This window comes from Muntiacus reevesi, chromosome 1 (assembly GCF_963930625.1).
Source record: "Muntiacus reevesi chromosome 1, mMunRee1.1, whole genome shotgun sequence".
NCBI classification, from domain to species: Eukaryota; Metazoa; Chordata; class Mammalia; order Artiodactyla; family Cervidae; genus Muntiacus; species Muntiacus reevesi.
The window spans coordinates 25803460-25825490 of NC_089249.1; the positions used below are offsets into that span (position 1 = coordinate 25803460).

Sequence of the window (22031 nt, forward strand, 5' to 3'; positions counted from 1 at the left end):
CATCCGAAAGGAAATCAGTCCTGAGTATTCATTGGGAGGACTTATACTGAAGCTGAAACTCCAATACTTAGGCCACCTGATGCAAACAACTGACTCATTTGAAAAGACCCTGATGTTGGGAAAGATTAAGGGCAGGAGGAGAAGGGGATGACAGAGGATGAGATGGTTGGATGGCATCACCGACTCAATGGATATGAGTTTGAGTAAACTCCAGGAGTTGGTAATGGACAGGGAGGCCTGCTGCACTGCAGTCCATGGGGTCACAAAGAGTTGGACACGACTGAGTGACTGAACTGAACTGAACTCAGTCCACTTGGAGAGTTTAAGCATTTTGATTCTTACTCGGTAATTTGCAGAATATATTTAGATTATCTGCTCATTTGCCCTTGACAGGGTCTAAGAACTCTTTCCCCTCTTCAGGGAAAACACCTCAGATTTCTTTCTTTTTTTTTTCCTTCAGGAGGTTTATTCAGTTACAGTATATTTTCCATCCAAGTGCCCCTCCCCCAAAGAATCTCAAATTTGACCTCATTTTCTCCTTTATTCCACCAGCATATTCTAATCCAATCAAGAGCTGGTTTCAACATACAGCACATTAGGGAAAGGGCACAATGGCTCTTTCAAAGTGAAGTGAAAAAACTTTTCAAGGTTCTTCTTCCAGCTAAACACCTTCCAGAAATGAAAGATGTTTCTTGCATTTGGCCATAGAGTTCCATGAGCTGTTGGTCGCTCTCTTGTTTTGTCTCCTCTCCTCTGCCTGCCCAGATATTCTGGGTCCCATCTGCAGCTGGGGCTATAAAGGAACATTGCAGTGAGTCACCATCCCCCAAGACTCTTCCCATAAGGCATACCTTACTGTCTAGGATCTGGAAAACCCTCTGCTGCAGGGTCTGGCCCGCCTTGGGCCTCACCAGGACGTAAATGACTTTCAGGTCTGGACTGGTACGAAATAGCTTCTCCATCAACACTTTGCCCAAGAAACCTGTGGCCCCAGTAATTAGAATGGACTTGCCACCATAGAAAGCTGCAATCATGGACATGATTCTTCCTTTTGTCTTCTATAACTTCAGAAAGAGGTTCCTGAAAAGAAAGAGAAATAACAAAAGATTACATTCTCAGAAGTGCTAAAATGCAGTCATTTAAGATGTTGCTGGCATTTCCAGGAGTTTTGAAGGCAGGAAAGGATCAGATGGAATGATAGCATCATGGTTTATTGGCAACACAATCATTTCAATCAATATTTATTGAGATTAATCTCTGTGCCTGACATCATGCCAGCAACTGTGGGCAAGAAATGTAAGATGTGGTTTCTGCTCTCAAGGAACTGCTTGTTGTCTAATGGAGGAGACAGATTCCTAGAAACTATAAATATTATATGGTAATTCTAAGACCAAAGAAAGCACAAAGGAAGGGTATATAGCAGGATCTAGAAATTTCAGGAAGGCCCGTATAGAAGGTGACACCAGTGGTCAAACTTGAAAAGAGATAAGGACTGGGGTAAGGGCATTCCAGACCAAGGAAAGATCAAAAGCAAAGGTCCAAGGTGTGGTATAGGATGCCATATGGAGAAATAATACAAGGAATTCAGTGTATGAGAATGTAATTCATAAGGTTAGGAGTAGCCCCAAACCTGAAACACCAAAGATGAGAACCGTTATCAAATTTTAAAACTTATGATGTAATTTTTAAATTCGGTTAAAGTTTTATTTTATTAGAACAAAATTTTTTTGATGTGGACCATTTTAAAAGACTTTATTGAATTTATTACAGCATCAATTCTATTTTATATTTTGGTTTTTTGGCTGTGAGGCATGTGGGATCCTGTCTCCCAGACTAGGGATTAAACTCACACCCCCTGCATTGAAAGGTGAAGTCTTAACCACTGGACGCCAAGGAAGTCCCTCAGTTGCAGTTGTATTTAGAGAAAATCATTTCCAGGAGCTAGTCTGGTGGTGGGCTGCCAGATGCAGCACTTGGATGCTGTGACTTTTGAGAAAAAGCACTCCACGTTATATAAATGCAACCAGAAGTGTTTGGTCTTTAAGCCTGGCCTCAAGATTGTTGATCGGAAGCAGTGGAGTTTTGAAGGAAGCAAGGCCATAGTGTGGGAGCAGACCTTTCATTCTGCCCTTGGCTGTGCTGCCTGCAGATAGTTCTTGGCCATTTGTGTATATCTGATAGAACAAAACTCCGGGGACTGGCCTGGACATCAGGGCTTGTAAAGAAGAACAAAAAACAAGTGAAAAAGTCAACACCCTGCCTCTTTAGCTCTAGCCAAGTTAACTCCAGTGACTCCTTAACAAATAATGACTTTTCTTGTTGTTGTTCAGTCACTAACTCGTGTCTGACTTTGCAACTCCATGAACTGCAGCATGCCAGGCTTCCCTGTCCTTCACTGTCCTTCCCTCTAGGAGTCTGCTTAAACTCAGGTCCATGAGTTGGTGATACCATCCAACCATCTCATCCTCTGTCACTCCCTTCTCCTCATGCTTTCAATTTTTCCCAGCATCAGGGTCTTTTCCAATGAATTGGCTCTTCACATCAGGCAGCCAAAGTACTGGAGCTTCAGCTTCAAATTAGTCCTTGCAGTGAATATTCAGGGTTGATTTCCTTTAGGATTGACTGGTTTGATCTTCTTGCTGTTCACGGGATTTTCAAGAGTCTTCTCAAGCACCACAATTTGAAGACATCAGATCTTTGGTGCTCAGCCTTCTTTATGGTCCAAATTGGTATAAATTATGGTCTAATATGGTATAAATTATAGTTGTAATTTATACTTTTGAGCATCTTGAGTCTATGTTCTTGGGCAGAACTCTTTGCCTTTGGAGGATTCATTCATTAACAAATAATTTTGTGCACCTGCTATGCCAGACTCTAAGTTCTTAAGATAAACAGTTGGATAAAGCAAATAAATTCTTGCTGTCACTCAAGCAGAGGAGGCCAGGATATACTGATAAATAAATACACTGACAAGTTAATTACAGACTGTTACAAACATAAAGGTAGTAAGGATCAATGAAAAAAATCACAATCATCAAGGTCATTCACTTTAGGGACCATTGTGGATTTCAAATATTAGCTATATTCACTGAGTTATTTAAATTCTGTTTGTTAAAGGTTGATATGAGAATAATATTTTGAAGAGCACATTTGGACCTTGTGCAAAAGAGCAATGAAAGATACTTTTTGTCATGTTACATAAGGTTACTCATATTACAGTCTATCCAGTTGTTTTCTCAAGAATGTAATATGTGGGGAAAGTATTGAATATTCTTGCCTTGCCTGCCTTGAAGCTCAGAACAGTGATATCATCAAGTTTGGAAGGCAGTACATATTCTAGTTTAGCATTCAGTTTCTAAGCAAGACTGTCTAAAATCAAATCCCAGATCTACCACTTATGAGGTATGTCATCTCAGGCAAATTATTAATCTCTCAGTGCTGTAGTCTGTTCCTCAGTAAAATGGGGATAAAGTATCCAGTTATGTGAACGAATACATGTAAAACCCTTAAAAAATACAACTTACCTCTAGTACTGTCTATTAGTATTGTCACTGCTTCCACATTTTTCATCTTAATGGTGTCCGGCTTTTCCTTTTGACATGTATTTTATATGCCTTCTTTTGGAAATATGAGGAGATGATTTATACTCAGTCATCAAGCCAAATAAAGTGCTTTCCCCAAATGCAACTCTACTTAATTATAAATCTTTCCAACTCTTTTACATATAAAAATTTTTATGTTATTAGGCATAAATGAGCATGGTTGGCAGGAAAATATAGATGGGAAACTGAATTTAGAAAGTCTGACTTCCCAACCTCACTGGTTCTGAAGATGTTATGTGCTTGTTTTGTAATAACGTGTGCTTTCGTGGAGTCATATTTTCTAGAAATGCAAAGATACTGTTAAGATTTTTGGTCCCAGACAAGTTTGCAATGTGTGAGGAAAAACTTTAGAGAGCAGGTTGCATATCTCTAATGAACCTATTTCTTGTGGGACAAAAGAAAACTTGATGTGTCCCCAAAGAAAGGAATGTGCCTGCCCACAGTCCAAGTATTTCTCAAACACAACAAAAACCATAGCACAGTATAATGAGTGCCCTGAGAGGGAAACAAAACATAAGCCAGTATCTCCTGGCACTCAGTACCCAATTGGCAAAAGCAGGTGGCAGGGGAGTTGTGGTCAAGACTCTAATTAAAGCAAGTGATTCTGAAAAATGTCAAATCAAAGCGGCATCAGAGATGTTTCTTTAAACTTTTGCTTCCGCTCTCAAGCTATTGACTTGGTTATTGAACCCAGAAACTCCCATATAAAATTTGGCCCTGGAAGCCTCATTTTACCTATCATAGATTTGCAAGGCCTAGGAATCGCTAATTCTTGATATAATTCATTTGGACTTCCGTGGTGGCTCAGACAGTAAAGATCCACCTGCAGTGCGGGAGACCTGGGTTCAATCACTGGGTTGGGACGATCCCCTAGAGGAGGGCATGGCAATCCACTGTAGTACTCTTGCCTGGAGAATCCCCATGGACAGAGGAGCCTGGTGGGCTACAATCCACGGGGTCGCAGAGTTGGACATGACTGAGTGACTAAGCACAATATAATGTATTAAAATAATTAAATTGTTTCAGGACTTCCCTGGTGGTTCAGGGGCTAAGACTCATGCTCTCAATCAGGTGCCCCCAGGTTCAATCCCTGGTTAGGGAACTAGATCCCATACACTGTGTCATATGTCACATGACACAACTAAAGATCCCACATGCTGCAACTAAGACCCAGCACTGCCAAGTAAATAAATAAATACTTAAAAAGCAAATATTTTAAAAAATGGAGTGCAGAGAGGTTTGTGTACTCTTCTTTCAGCTTCCTCCAATAACATCTTATATCCCCATACATATAATTTAAATAATTATAAAATAATTAAATTGTTTCAAAAATTAAAATAATTTTACACTCAGAAACATGTGTTGCCTCCACACTACTCAGAAATGGAGGATATGACTCAGAAATGGATGGATGACTCTAGAAGGAAGAACATGTTTAGAACATGGCTTACCTTTCATATAGTCTCAGATTACTAATGCAGAAAGCAAAGGCCACTTTCCTATTCCTCATGCTCATACACGGTGTGTGAGAAGCCTAAACTACTTTGACAATATCTGAACCAGCCTGTATAATGCAAGGCTGAATGACGAATAGGCTGACAAGGCTGACTGTGACAGTCAGCCAATGCATTTTTAATGACTGTCTGCATGTGCCAGGCACTGTCCAGGCACTGGGACTAATAGTGAACAGGCCTTATGCAGCTTAGATTCTTTCTTCCTATATTCTGGAGCATATTTTCTCAAGATCACCAGTTCTCCATGGTAATGAGTGGGATTCATAGTTGTCACTTTCCTTTTGTTTTCTAGAAGTGAGGCTCTTCTCATTTCTAGAGAATGGGTATTAAAGCATTGAATCACAAACAGATGTGCCAAGTTAAACATTTTTTGCAGGTTTAAGCATATGGGAACTTTAATTATTCTTTGGGTGGTTCCTCTGGAAAATAAAAAACTTAAGATTCAAAAAATCATTTAAGGTAGACAATCCATATTTCTTGGTAGCCCTTGAAAGGAAAAAATTTTTAAAAAGAAACAGGTGTTTCGCCTCCCAGGAATCATACTTTGTCAAGAGCTTTTTGGTTTTTGCAGTATTACCATTTTGGGAGGGATAAATATTTGTTGTGGGGGCTCTCCAGGGCAATATGGAGTGTTTGCCAGCACCCAGGCCTCTTACTCACTAGAGGGTCATGTTATCTTCTGTCTCCAGCCAGGTGTGATAGCCTGACATGTCTCTGCATGAGTACTCAATCACTTCAGTTATCTCCAACTCTTTGCGACCCTATGGTCTGTAGCCCATCAGATTCCTCTGTCCATGGGATTTTTCTGGCAAGAATATTGGAGTGGATTGCCATACCCTTTTCCAGGGGATCTTCCCAGCTCAGGGATTAACCCGAGCCTCCTGCATTGCAGGCAGATTCTTCACTGACTGAGCCACTGGGGAACCCCAAAATGTCTCTAGACTTGGCTAACTGTGCTCATGGGGAAAAACTGCCTCCCCTTTCAGAGAGCCACTTCTTAGTAGCACTTTAAAAATTTCTCCATTTATAATGTTCTGTCCATCCTATTAAAGAGTCAAAATTCAAAGTTTAAATTTCTATTTGTGAAGCTAAGTAGAAATATAATCCACTTTTACATTCTATTTTACCTATATTGAATCATTCACAATTACTTACATTTACCCAAGCAAATTACACATGTGGTGAATCTTGACTGAATATAAAATGAAGATGAAGGAAGGTTACTCCAGATAAAGATTTTCTATTTTATTTATTTATCAGTCTCTGTGCTATGTGTGCATGTGTGCTAAGTCGCTTCAGTCATGTCCGATTCTTTGTGACCCTGTGGATTATAGCCCGCTAGGCTCCTCTGTCCATGCAATTTCCCAGGCAAGAATACTGGAGTGTGTTCCTGTGCCCTCCTTCAGGGGATCTTCCCCACCTAGGGATTGAACCTGCGTCTCTTACCTCTACCTTGCATTGGCAGGTGTGTTCTTTACCACTAGCACCACCTGGGTAGCCCCTCTGTGCTATAAATTAGACTATTAATCCCACCTTTAACACAGATTGAGCCTCTCAACTTCATTCATCTAGGCCTATTTGGGATCATTTAAGAAAGAATGGCAATCAGACCAGCCTGAGGTTGAGAAACATAAAGCTATTTAGTATTGGTTGCTGAATAGCAATAATTCTATGAACAATCAAATCAGTCTCATCTACTGGCAGTTGTGTTGCCTTTTTTTGAAGGTTCAAAGTATGTTGTATAATAGGAGAGATCTCATGTAGGCAAGTGGGGTTTTAGTTGGCGATGTGCACAGTAATATGGGCTATTGAAAAAAAATCTTGTAAAACTCAGTAAGTGAAAGTTGGTCTGCTTCATCAAAATTAAACACTGAAATTCTTTCAGTAAGTATGCTAAATTAAGGAAATGCACTTGTAAAATAATATTCAATGAAAACAAAGGAGAACAAGAACTTGTAAAGACATCACAATGCTTATCATAACCCCCCACTGAAAGAATGGAAGGAAATAAATGACAGTGATTGTATAACAGTGTGATAGGATTAATGGTAAAGAGTTTTGCTTCATGTTTTTAATTTTCCCCGTGATTTAAAAGGGCATTTAATGATAAGTATTAAATAATAAATACTTTCAAAAAGTGCTTAGGAAGAAATAGCAGCTGGCGTTTTCATAGTCTCTTTTTTTGTGGGCACTAGAAATACAAAGAAACTTGGAAAACAAACTTCCTTAGTTTAAGATGTATTTAAAGTGTTTTTAAAGGTGTGGCTCAACTGACATTACACAGTGTTATGGACTGAACTGTGTCCCCTCTAAATTCAAATGTTGAAGCCTCTGTCTTTAATGTCATGGTGTTTGGAGACAAGGCCTTTGAGAGGTATTTCAGGTTAAATGAGATCATAAGAATGAGGCGCAAATTGGATAGGACTAGTGTCCCGATTGGAGAAGGCAATGGCACCCCACTCCAGTACTCTTGCCTGGAAAATCCCATGGATGGAGGAGCCTGGTAGGCTGCGGTCCATAGGGTCGCTAAGAGTCGGACACGACTGAGCAACTTCACTTTCACTTTTCACTTTCACGCATTGGAGAAGGAAATGGCAACCCACTCCAGTGTTCTTGCCTGGAGAATCCCAGGGACGGGGGAGCCTGAGCATGACTGAAGCGACTTAGCAGCAGCAGTGTCCCGATAGGCAGAGGAGGGGGCACCAGAGAACAGTTTCTCCTGCAGCTGCCACGAGGAAAGACCACGTAAGGACACAGTGAGATGGCAGTTGTCTACAAGGTAAGAAGAGAGCTCCACCAGAAGTTGAATTTACTGGCACCTTCATCATGGACTTCCAGTCTTCAGAACCGTGAGAAACAAGCGTCTGTGGTTTAAGACACCCAGTTTGTGGTCTTTTCTCACAGCAGACCAACACACACAAACATGCATGGACAGCGACATGAACATTTTTGGATAAGTGTGTAAAGTCACTCAACAATAATCTATATCCACCTTTTCCATCCTGGAGTAAGACTCTATAATGGAACAAATATCTGTCACATTGTTCCATCTTTGCAGCACAGAGGTAGGATACTCGTTCTTGATTTTTATACATTTGTGAAAATATGGACAGATCTTTTATGATAGCCAACAGAGATCTCAATAATTCAAGCCTTAAAAATCCATGTATAAGTCACTGAACCTACAAGTCTCATAGCCTATTTCAATCTCTTCCATCCATGGGCTTCTGCAGCCCAATCTGTAGTCCATCCTGCTGGTCTCTTAACTGATTTTGTATTTATTTGGATCTTAAGTAAATGTATGTTCCACCTTATCAGGATTCATAAAATTGTGATCTCAGGAATACATAATTCTTCCCCTACCTCCTCTCAGCTTTATTGAGATATAGTTGAAATATAATACTATGTAAATTTAAGGCATACAAATGTTCTGATTTGATACACTTACAAATGTATCAAAATAATTAACCTCATTGTGTTAGCTGACATCATCCTTAGCCTCACATAATTACCTTTTTTTGTGGTGAGAACATTTCCAAATCTGTTCTCTTAGCAACTTTTGAATATATAATACAGTACTGTTAACCACAATCACTATCTGCACATTAAATCCCCCAAACATATTCATCTTATAACTGAAAGGACAACATAGTGATAAAAGGGCTCTAATTAGATTCTGGTCAGAGCCCATGGGGGCTTCCCTGTAGTTCAGCTGATAAAGAATCTGCTTGCAATGGGGGAGACCTGGGTTGGGAAGATTCCCCTGGAGAAGGGCATGGCAACCCACCCAAGTATTCATGCCTTGAAAATCCTCACGGACAGAGGTGCCTGGGAGGCTACAGTCAGTTCATGGGATCACAAAGAAGAGATACAGCTGAGCGATTAAGCACAGCACAGCAGAGAGCCCATGGCTTTACATGGGTTACAGTGCCCAAGTCCATTCTAGTCACACACACACACACACACACACACACACACACGTGCATGCACAAAAGCCAGGGCAAAAAGAAATACCTATGAAAAGCAATGATTTCCAGTTTCTGAGTCAAGGAATATCTTTTACATGAGAAGAGGAAATATACAAATTGCTAGGCTTTCTCAACAGCTTGGAAACAATTTTAAAGAAATCAGTATATTTCTAACCAAACACAATATATAACAGTATATTTTAAAATAATATAAAGAGAAAAGTGACATCTGAAAGGACTAGGAATGTTTGCATAATCAAATAGTTTCTTACTTGGGTAAGATCTCCTAAGTAAAACAGGCAAGTCATCTATTCTTAGTTCCTTGGATATTCATCTATGTAAAAGAAGAAGAGAAAAAAGCCCCCTTCCCCACAGAAAAAAATATTATTTTATTTTAGTACAAATCAGGAAAATTAAATATGCTGTCTCTATGAAAAAAAATCCATATATAAGTCACATATCTGTTGGTCAAGAACTTAGTGAAAGAAGTTATCATCGGAGAGCTCTTTTTTATAACACTGGTTTCCTGAGTATATCCCATTATGTAATTCAGCAATGAACTTAGATACTTTTCACTGTGCGCTTGTTATGTAAAGTTTTTCTGGGAGAACTTTTAAGATCTTGATGGAGGAATTAATAACCCCCAGGGGTGTTGGGACACAGGCCTCACTAATTCAATTAGCAATGCTCCATCATCAAGAGAAACCAATTTGGAAGCCGTCCCAGTTGGGGAAGGATGGTCCAGGTTGGCTTAAAAAACAAAGCTTAGCAATCACCCCAACACATTCTTCTTAACTCCTTAGGAAGCCTTCAAAAAAAAAAACAAAAAAACAAAAAAAACAAAACCCTGCAATTTTGACAGAAATAATAAAAGAGAAAGATATAATTTTAAAACATCACTTCATCATAATTGATTCAATAGATGTATTTTGTACCTACTGTGTGCTATACCCTGTTAAGTGTGGATAATTAATATGCAAACATTCTTGCTAACTGGTAAAGTATTATAAAAGTACATGATATTGTTACTATTGTTTATAGGTAAATCGAACATCAGTCAGCATGTGATGATTCCAAAATCATATCAAGAGAATCGCAATCAAATGTAAATCCTGATACTTCCTATTTCCTCCTGGTGAAGTAAAAATTGAGTTGGGTTATGAATAAAAGAATAGTTGCTCTATTAACCCAATGGAAAAAGGAAACTAACCAAATGAATAGTAAACTAACACACTTTTTCATGCTCTGCTTAGAATTAAAGACTATTTCTTTTACGAGATGACATGACATAGATTTTCTATATTTTCTTGGGCTCCAAAATCACTGCAGAAGGTGACTAACCATTAAATTAAAAGACGCGTGCTCCTTGGAAGAAAAACTATGAGCAACCTAGATAGCATATTAAAAAGCAGAGACATTACTTTGCCAACAAAAGTCTGTCTAGTCAAAGCTATGGTTTTTCGAGTAGTCATGTATGGATGTGAGAGTTGGAATATAAAGAAAGCTGAGCCCAAAGAATTGATGCTTTGGAACTGTGGTGTTGGAGGAGACTCTTGAGAGTCCCTTGGACTGCAAGGAGATCAAACAGTCAATCCTAAAGGAAATCAGTCCTGAGTGTTCATTGGAAGGACTGATGCTGAAGCTCAAACTCCAATGCTTTGGCCACCTGATGCGAAGAATTGACTCATTGGAAAAGACCCTGATGCTGGGAAAGATTGAAGGCAGGAGAAGGGGATGACAGAGGATGAGATGGTTGGATGGCATCACCGACTCGATGGACATGAGTTTGAGTAAGCTCTGGGAGCTGGTGATGAACAGGGAAGCCTGGCATGCTACAGTCCATGGGGTTGCAAATCAGACATGACTGAGGGACTGAAGTGAACTGAACTGAAGGTTATAGCTGCCATAGACAGTGACTATGCTGATGGATCTGGGCAACATAAGTTGAAAACCTTCTGGAAAGAATTCATCATTCTGGAAGCCATCAAAAACATTTGTGATTCATGGGAGGAGGTAAAAATCTCAACACTAAAAATAGTTTAGAAGAATTTGATTCCAACCCTAAAGGATGACTTTGAGGAGTTTGAAGCTTCAGTGGAGGAAGGGCCTGCAGATCTGGTAGAAATAGCAAGAGATCTATAATTAAGAGTGGACCCTAAAGATGTGACTGAATTCAACTACTCTTGAATCTTGTGGTAAATTATATCTTTTTTAAAGGTTAATATAAAGGTTAGTTGATTATACACACATTGATATGATACACTAAATCAGAAATCCTTATTTCTTCATTAAAGCTCCTGATCATAATCTGTGCCAATAAATTGACAGGAAACATCTGAATAAATCTGAATAAATCCCATGCATTTGGAAATACACAGCTAGGGCTTCATGAAGGACTAAGTTCTGAAGTAAAGCTAACACTTTCTCTTTTACAATTCTCTCCCTGGGAATTTATCCCATGTCAGAAGAATAATAAATCACAAACAGCACTCCTATTTTTCTCTGACAATGTGCAATGAATTTTATCACAAAGATTTTAGGTACTTGTCTTTAAGAGAATGTACTTAAAGATGTGAAAAAGCCATATACTTCATATTAGTACTAAGCCATGGGTAGTAGCTATAAAAAAATTAGAAGAAAAAACCAGGTTTTATACAACAAAGTACAAGCTATCAGACAGACACTATCCATAAAAACTGCATTTGGGGCAAATTCTTATGCTGACTGTTTGATGGTAACTTGAACAAAGAAATAAAAGCCAGTATCATACTGTTTTGATGACTGTAGCTTTGTAGTATAGCTTGAAGTCAGGCAGGTTGATTCCCCCAGTTCCATTCTTCTTTCTCAAGATTGCCATATGACCCAGCAATCCCACTGCTGGGCATACACACCAAGGAAACCAGAATTGAAAGAGACACGTGTACCCCAGTGTTCATCACAGCACTGTTTACAATAGCCAGGACATGGAAGCAACCTAGATGCCCATCGGCAGATGAATGAATAAGAAAGCTGTGGTACATATACACAATGGAATATTACTCAACTATTAAAGAGAATGCATTTGAATCAGTTCTAATGAGGTGGATGAAACTGGAGCCTATTATACAGAGTGAAGTAAGTCAGAAAGAAAAACACTAATACAGTATATTAACACATATATATGGAATTTAGAAAGATGGTAACGATGACCCTATATGCAAGACAGCAAAAGAGACACAGATGTAAAGAACAGACTTTTGGACTCTGTGGGAGAAAGAGAGGGTGGAATGATTTGAGAGAATAGCATTAAAACATTTATATTACCATATGTGAAATAGATCACCAGTCCAGGTTCAATGCATGAGACAGGGTGCTCAGGGCTGGTGCACTGAGGTGACCCTGAGGGATGAGATGGGGAGGGAGGTGGGAGGGAGGATCAGGATGAGGAACACATGTAAATCCATGGCTGATTCATGTCAATGTATGACAAAAACCACCACAATATTGTAAAGTAATTAGCCTCCAATTAAAATAAATAAATAAAAGAAATAAAAGGATTCTGTTTTCTTCTCCAGTTTCTCTGTTGTTTAAATGACTGTGGCTCAGATGGTAAAGAATCTGCCTACCATGCAGGAGACCTGGGTTCAATTCCTGGTCAGGAAGATCCCCTAGAGAAAGGAATGGCAACCCACTCCAGCATTCTTGTCTGGAGAATCCCATGGACAGAGGAGCCTGGCAGGCTATAGCCCATGGGGTTGCAAAGAGTTGGACACGACTGAGTGAATAACACCAAACTCTTTTATGATGCTGATTAACATATACTATCCAATCAAATAACCTATGTTTCATATGCTTTTCATAGTATTTACAGGATTTGTAAAATCACTCTGTTCATTTTAATGTGGACAGGGATAGAATATTTTTCATATCTTTTAAGCTGCTGTTTCACAGACTAACCTCTGCCATCTAGTTTTAAATTAGAACCATTATTTCAGCATGTATAGGCCAGTGCAATTTATTATTAATCATTTTGTATCTGGTACACATTGATGTGTACTTATCAATCAAAAATGAGTTTTTATTTCCTTTTGAATTCTGTGTACCCCACCTTAAGTTATGATAAAGATGTGGGGCAAAGGGGAAGATACAAGAATTTCTGAGGACTTCCCTGATAGTCTAGTGGTTAAGAATCTGGGCTTCCACTGCAGGAGGCACAGGTCCGATCCCTGGTCAAGGAACTAAGATCCCACATACCTGCCATGAGGCATGACCAAAAGACCCAAACAAAAGAAGAATTCCTGAGTTTGGACTCTGGCCTATCTTCTAAGGGCCTGAATTAAATCAGGAAATGAATTTATATACCATGATGGTAAAAGGCAAAGTCTGGCATAGATATAACACTATATAAAGTATAAGATACTATATGTTATTCATATACAACAATATAAAATATTAAAATGACTTTAGAAAGGGGATTTTACTTCATTTGAGGGTGAACAGTAAATCATCTATGTACTGTGAAGTTGGCTTTTGAATAAGGTGTATGATGAGAGATGCAGAAATTCAGAAGGTATTTAAGGTAGTGATGATAATACAGCAAAGGGATATGAGAAAGTCTGGCATGTACACTAAAAACACACTAGCCTGGCTGTAGGAGATAATACCTAAAAAGAAGTCAAGAAATCCTTGGCCAAAAGAGTAGTTGACAACAGATTGTGGGAAAATCAGTACCCAGATAAAGAGGTAGGTCTCTACAAGGGCAGAAGACTTTAAACAAGTGACTGATAATGCACAAGAGGATCTGAGAATGGAGTCTGTTTCAATGGTCCAATCTATTTCAATGGCTCAAGGTAAGGAAGAATTCAATGAGGGGCAAAACAATATGGTTCTCACAAGGTATTCTTTATTCAAACTGCAGATCCACAGCCGTCTCTCCACCCCCTATCCCATTCTGACCCAGTAGATCTGGGTGGGAGTCTTCCACTGGTTATATGTGAAAAGCTTTATATAATTAGAGGAGTAATAACATCTAAATAGGGGAGATGTGAGTTTCAACTTTCACTATTTACTAGCCATGACTTTAGGTAAGTGATTTAGATATCATTAGATGCTGTTTTTTGGTTTATAAAATGGGAACATTTTTTTGGTGGGGTGATTTAATTTAACCAAAGATTGGACAAAACCTGACACATTTTACTGTTGGGTCAATGAGGCTGGAAGGGAAGGGATAACTGGTAGAAACACTGCAAGGATATTTTGTTTTTTTATCTGACTAAGTAACCATGTTCTCACGCTCATATTTGTGTACATGAGTTTTCTGCTGTACAGGAACTAGAGTTCTTCAAGAGCAGAAATCTTAGTCATCATTGTGTACTCCAGATACTGTAATTGAATGAATAAATTTGGTCCGCTCTTGCCTCTAGCTGCATTTATGTTCACCATTGATTTTATATCATACCCTTGAACCCTTTAAGGACAGTGGCTTCACTGTTTATCTCTAGCGCCTAGTAAACTCAAGGTGCTCAATCAATGTTATTTAAGTGATGAATCAATGAACAAATTGATGTGCGGAGGATGAAGTGCACACTAATAATGGCTGGACAGTAATTCAGGTCCTTATGTCTGAAATCCTGGTCTCTGGGGACTCTGCCACACAAAATGCAAGTTGTTCTGCCTGTCACTTTGAGATGAACAGCTCCCAAGAGGCTGTGTGAACCAACTGGCTTGGAATATATTTCTGTGAAATCATTTGAATAAGTTTAACATTTAAAGTTCAAATTAGGCACCATTTCACATGGACACTTATAAGCTACTTTAAGTCATCTTTCCTTCCAGTTCACTGAACAGGGATTTAAAATTCCATTTAGTGTGTCCATTGACACATTCTTTCCAGAATTCAGCATTTGTGGGGAGGAAAGTGACCAAAAAGTGACCAAAATGATTTTTTTCTATCATTATAAATTAAGTGATCAATCATTTGATTATTTTTAGTTCAATCAGAGTTTAAGAATTCTAGTGAAGAATAAAACATAACAAATATCTAAATTACATAGGAAATAACAGGCAAGGGGACCCCCTACTATCTTTGCAATAGCTACTTGATCTAAGTTGAGAAAATCATCCATTCAATCATTCAGCTGCTGAATAAGTGTGTATGGTGTTCCGGGTATTGTGCCAGATGTTGGGGATACAAGGACGGACATGATACCCACCTGTTCAGGATAAGGTACTTCACGTCTCTTCAAATGAGAGTGTTTTTATTATTGAACTATTAACAGTCACAAGTGTCTTTAAGCTCATTAGCTTCCCCAGAACACATCTTAAACTCAGGATGAATTTAGAGATCTGTTAGGATCCTGGAGTTCCTTTTGGGCTTAGACAGTTCCTAGAAATGAAATTGATGGAATGTACAGCTTTTAGGTCCTCCTAAGGTATTCACAGATGTTTTTCCCACAAGTAATAAAGTACCTGCCAACTCTGACATAACTCTCCAGAGAAGGACCTTATGCCAGCATCATCTGACTTCTCCCACATCTACCTAACACTGACATCAAAGAAAATGCACCAGACAGCACTGGTTTAAATACTTGCAGAGACTGAATTTCTATTTATTGAGCATCTGCTATGTGGTTCCTTTGTGATGAATGCCATTCATGGGTATAACTGAGAGACTGAATATACCAATGAACCATGGCCAGAATATATAAAAAAAATAGAACTGTGACTCATAACCTGCATCAACCTGCCCAAGATCCCAACCCATTATCTGTAACAAACAACCTGGAAAGCCAGCCAGCTAGAAGTCAGGTTTTCAGAAAGTCAAATTGCTATCTCTAGGGACGATCCAGGAAGCTGAACAATAACTTCCATAACAGTTGGCCCCAAAGAGTCAGGGCTTGATTCATAATCAACAGTTCCCTAATTTTTTGTCCCCCCTTCCACTTAGCACCAACCAGAGCAAGCCAAATATATAGCATTGACCTATCATACAGAACACCCCACTCCTAATGAGCCGACCTACAGACTCCCCAACAGCCCTCAGTCAGGGCACAACTGCGGCTTCCCTTTTTCTACTATAATGCCTTCCTGGTTCCTGCACCTGCTTCTGAGTCTGTGCCAGAATGCAAGTGGCAATTGCTGACTTTCTTGCTATTGCCAGCTCAGAATAAACAGACTTTGCTTATTCTCATTTGGTGCGCCTTCATTTATTTCCACAAAACTATTCTACTCCTTTTACAGGTAAGGGATCTTTACAGAGATTAACTTCTGGATGGGGGCACATGAGTGGCAGAGCTAGGCTTTGAATCTGGTTTCATTAATTCCATAGATGCTCCATTAACCATTACCCAAATGTAGAAAAAATAAGTTTTTCTTCTATTGTCCTCTGCTAAACCTAATTTGTATTTTGGGATGACTTTTATCTTTCCTTGTCCTTTTAAGTCACTTCCTTTAGTGATTCCAAGTAGTGTAACGGTCATCTATGGGTCTGCTGGTTTAGCCAAAAATTTCATAGATGCACTGTTAAGAGTTTAAGGAACTGCCTCAGATTATAATGGTAAACTTAATTCCATATTTCTTTATCATGAATTGAAAGTATGAACAGGTCTAGAGTCCAGCCCGTGAAGAGAGTTGAGTTGTTCACAGGGAAATAATCCTCTGTGTTCTCTGATTCATGGGACCACAGTGCTGCCCATGTCTGAGGCATGCCAATGACTGAATTAGGACATTTCATTTACACTAAGTTCCCTACATATGAACCTTCAAGTTGCAAACTTTGAAAGATGCAAATCTGCATTCACATGTCTAATCATGTAAGTTAGTCCATGTGTCTGGTATACATTGTAATGTGTGTACATCCTCTACAAGTGCTTATGCTTTTGTGTACTTTACTGTATAATGCTATAAAGAGTACAGTAATACAATATCTTTATTTCAAGCCCAGGATATCATCTATGACAAGAAAAAAAAAAAAAAAAAAAAGAGCTACTACCCAGACATCACTGGATCATTTTTATAAGAGGATAGATAGAATTGAATCCAGCAAGGAAACAGAACTTTTGCCATCAACATCAGGTGTGGATGAAATTGCAGCTTGACCTCCATCTCCTATTGCTGACGATCCTTCATCTCCCACCAGCTCTCCTTCCTCTAGTTAATAACTCTTCTTTTCTGTTCATCCAATGCCAGCTCCTGGATGCCAGCTGCTGTATTGTACTAAATACTTTTCAAGGTACTGTACTGTAAGATTAAAAATGTTTTCTTTATTTTGTGTTTGTTTTTTAATGTATTATTTGTGTGAAAAGAATTACAAACCTATTACAATACAATATGTTATAGCCAATTGTGTTAATTGGGTACCTAGGCTAACCTTGTTGGATTTACAAACAAACTGGACTTAGGAATGTGCTCTCTGAACAGAACTCATTCCTAGAGGATGTACTGTACTGAGTGTGGGCCTCTATGTAACTTTAAAGGCCCTTAAAAATAACTTGCTACCTCCATGATGCAGATTTTTAGCATCTGTATATTCACCAATTTAGAGTGCAGGGTAAACTTGTATAAAAGTGCTCAGAGGTCAAGAAAGGGAGTTGATTAAGGACAATAAAGTTTTAAAGGAAATAAGTTTTTTGTTTTAGTTGCTACATTTTGTCATTTGGATTATTTTTTATTTAGTCATGTCCGACTCGTTTGTGGCCCCATGGACTGTAGCCCACCAGGCTCATCAGTCCATGGGATTTCCCAGGAAAGAATACTGGAATAGGTTGCCATTTCCTTCTCCAGGGGATCTCCCCAACCCAGTTCTAAGTGAAATAAAGGTGCCAAGGAAAGGTTTCAAAATTCACAGAAACTTTGCTCTCCAGTTCCACAGAAATCCTGAAGTTTTGTGTCAAAGCCTGTATGAATTCTTTTGTGTAACATGAAATACTGTGCATTGAAATGGATGTGCAAAAAATATATAAAGAGGCAAGGGTCATGCTGTGTTCAGACTCAGCATGCTAAGAAGCCAGGTGGTCTCCATGCCTGCCATCCTTCACCGTCATGGAGTGAGCAAATGCAAGTGATTTTTCTGGAGGGACCAAAGGGGGGCTCCTCACCTCTAAGGAACTCTGCCCACCATCAGCAACTCTCTCAGGATCAACTACTCCCTGGAGCAGCTGAGGTACCTCCTGGGGGATGAAAGGTGAGATAGGCAGTGAGCAGCACAGGTCCCACTGCTGGGATGTGCAGCAGCAGAAAGCAGACTGTTTGGTTTTTAAGTCAAATATTCACACAGGAAGGAAAGCAGGGATTTTATATGTCATAGTTTTTTTTGACAAAGCAGCTCAGAATACATCAAAGGACACACCGTCAGATTGCAGGGCAGTCTGCAAAAAATACCTCAGTATGTGAAAGTAAAAATAAATAAATACATAGATCTGGAGAGACAAGAGGAAGGGAAGAACAGGCTGAAGAAAAGAAAATGAAATTGAGTAAAAACACATAAAAATAGAAACCACAATTTGCAGGCTATGTAGGTAAAATTAATCAAAAATTTCAGAAATTCCTCCTTCCTATTCTTGAGATAGTATTTTTAGATTTCTATCAAATTTAAAGAGAAAAGTCACAGTGCTACTAAAGGACAAAAATGACAGAGAAGTGGAGGAGCATCTTAGCACATGTTTACACACATATATAAATAGCCATACATTATACATGTACACACACATATACACACATCATACATGCAGCATATGCTGACCTTAACCTTTCTTTAGTACAAGTTCAGAATGACATTTTCAAAACTGTCCTTTAAAAATTCAGTAACATTTCTAGCACTTTAAAAAAAATGTATAACTTTTCTCAGTGAATAATTCCACAGTTTAATTACCCTTTTCAATTATATCATCTCCCCCACCCCTCCCACCAAAAAAAAATTGAATCTGGAATTGGTGTTGGCTCAGATATGCCTAGAAACATTTTTAACAGATATAAAGCATTTTTCTTCTCAGGAAAAGCTTACAAAGAAAAAAAAAGATAATACTAGTAAAATGTAAAGTGATGATATTATACATAGAGATTTACAATTCAAAGTTATGAGGAAGGGAGAAATTCTGTTATACAGATCATTTCTTTTTACAACTATGGACATGTTTAGTCATGATAACCATCACATCTCACCCCTTCCACATGACAGGAAGTACATACATTATATAAAGGGGGGAGATATTCTAGAGAGAAGAGAGAGGGCCTGACTGCAATGGTGGGAGCTCTCTGGGGAAAAGGAATGAGAATAAAAATTTGTGCTATAGATAATGAAGCAGTGAGATAAGTACAGTGAAGTAAAAAAATTTTTTAGATTTTGTGCTATAATCTCTCTGTGTTAGCTCATGCCTTGAGGAAGTCCCTGCTATATATTTATGTTAGTGGTACTCTTTGTAAAGGCAACCTTGTCTGCCATCAGAAGAGGTAGGGAAAGAGTAACCACAGACTTTTGGACTCTGGGAGAAGGCGAGGGTGGGATGTTCTGAGAGAACAGCATTGAAACAAGTATACTATCAAGGGTGAAACAGATCACCAGCCCAGGTTGGATACATGAGACAAGTGCTCAGGGCTGGTGCACTGGGAAGACCCAGAGGGATGGGATGGGGAGGGAGGCGGGAGGGGGGATCAGGATGGGGAACACATGTAAATCCATGGCTGATTCATGTCAATGTATGGCAAAAACCACTACAATATTGTAAAGTAATTAGCCTCCAACTAATAAAAATAAATGAAAAAATAATAATAAATAAATAGATGATTGGGGGAGGAAAAAAAAGGAAAAATTTCACATGTATGCACAAGAAAAAGAAAAAAAGAGTAAGCACAACAGGTGATGAGCAAATAAGAAGAGGAATGAAGAATTCAGTGGGACCAGTAATTCAGATTAAGAGGTAATCAGGAGAATATAAGCCTACCAAGCATTCTTGGAAATTTCCCAAAATGCCTGGGATGAGAGGCTAATGTTATTTGTATATTAAGGAAAAGTTGATTCCAACCAGACAGTGGGGATAAAAATACCAGAAATTTTACTTTGTATACACAGTGTTAAAGTGATTTTTTAGGAGGTGCTCTGGTCAGAAGCTGGAGTCAGAGGAATATAAACTTTGTTTTCTTGATAGAGGAAGAGCAATTTTGGATGTTACTGGAATGATTGATGATGGCTAGAAAATTAGGGCAGGAGAGAACATCTCAGGTATAGGATAAAAGGAACATTGGAAGGAAGATTACGACAACTGGATAGTCATTGGGAAGAACTAATATAATGAGGAAATAATTTCTAAATAATTTTTTGCTTAAAACCCCCAAAAGCTGTCTGTCCTTTCATAGCAACAAGAAATAAATGAAATAAACAAAATATAATGTGAAACTACTCCATGTCATTAAAAAACAAGTCAATGGGAATATATAATAATGATGTATTCAGAAGTTGTTTTTTTTCCTCAAAACTTGAGCTCATAAGTATAACAGATCTGTTAGATTTTACATCATAAGTACATATTACTGAAGGATAATATTACTCTGCCTTTGCTCTTTGAAAAGTTATTCTACCTTTGATTCTGATGACTTTTGTGGACACCTGTGTTTTGACCTTCCAGTATCTTTCACCTTCTACTGTCCCAAAACCTCCTTTTGAGGCAGCACCTCTTTCTCCATTGTGGATAGTCTTCAAGGGGCTGTCATTCAAGACCCTCCGCCCCACTGAGCCAAGGAGGAGGATCTTTAATTTTGAGTAAAGGGACACAACATTAAAAAAAAGTATGGAGTTGATTCACCTAGTGCTGGCATGTTGACTAGATAATTTAGTCAATTAATACTTGTTCTCTTGATACAAAAAGCAAGCAAGTCTTTGATAGCTTTTAGGATAATGGAAAAGGGCTTCTTGGTTTTTCCAAGACTGACTTTTAGCCATTCCTTTGACTGTGTGGTTACCTCATTTTCTTTTGATAAATTCTCTATTTGTTTACATTACTATGGTAAGCAGATCCTAAAATGATCCCCAATGATTTACTTTGTAATCCGCTTCCCTTGGAAATGGGAAGGACTAGTAATTTGCTTCTAACCAGAAGAATGATGATGATTTACACTCCCATGTTTACATTACCTTATTGTAATTAATGTCCTCAGTTAAGTGAAAAGGGAGATTATCCTTTTTGGGCCTAATCTAATCAGTGACTCCCTTATAAGAATTACTGTCTTCCTAAAGAAAGAGATTCTTCTACTGATTTTGAAAAACAAGTTCCATGGGTTCTAAAACTGCATGGAAACTAAGAGATGATATTTACTTGTTGTTTTAAACTGCTTTATTTTGAGGAATTTGTTAAACAAAAATAGAAAAGTAACCCAGTTGTTTTACTTGGTTTCTGTTGCTTTCAACCAAAGAACATTGACTGATTAAACTTGTTGCTGCTGCTAAGCTGCTTCAGTCGTGTCCGACTCTGTGTGACCCCATAGACGGCAGCCCACCAGGCTCCACCATGCCTGGGATTCTCCAGGCAAGAACACTGGAGTGGGTTGCCATTTCCTTCTCCAATGCATGAAAGTGAAAAGTGAAAGTGAAGTAGCTCAGTCGTGTCTGACTCTTCGCAACCCCATGGACTGCAGCCCACCAGGCTCCTCTGCCCATGGGATTTTCCAGGCAAGAGCACTGGAGTGGGTTGTCATTGCCTTCTCTAGATAAAACTTGCTAGATCTCCTTAAAACTTCCTGGGCTGCAATCTGTGAAGCATATTTTAATCAATAAGCAACACAATCAATTACTTTTCTCTTAGGATTAAGTGTCACTATATGCTGTTTCTATGTACCTACAGTTTAGCATAAGTAAAATAGTCTCTCTCTTGCTAGGATCAGCTAAACCACCTGTTCTCTAACTTTTCTGTCTCAGAATCTTTTATACCCAAAATTACTGAATATCCCAAATAGCCTTTATGTGGTTATGACTACCAATA

General features: G+C 38.7%; 1 protein-coding gene across 1 annotated transcript in view; it reads right to left on the bottom strand.

The window, feature by feature from the left end:
* The window catches only part of FAR2 (fatty acyl-CoA reductase 2), a 171637-nt gene that overhangs the window by 51884 nt on the left and 97722 nt on the right, over window positions 1–22031 (bottom strand). The window contains exon 2 of the mRNA XM_065921720.1: window positions 852–1080. Coding sequence (XP_065777792.1) covers window positions 852–1040 — 189 coding nt within the window. The 5' untranslated portion in view covers window positions 1041–1080. The remainder of the gene's footprint in view (window positions 1–851; window positions 1081–22031) is intronic.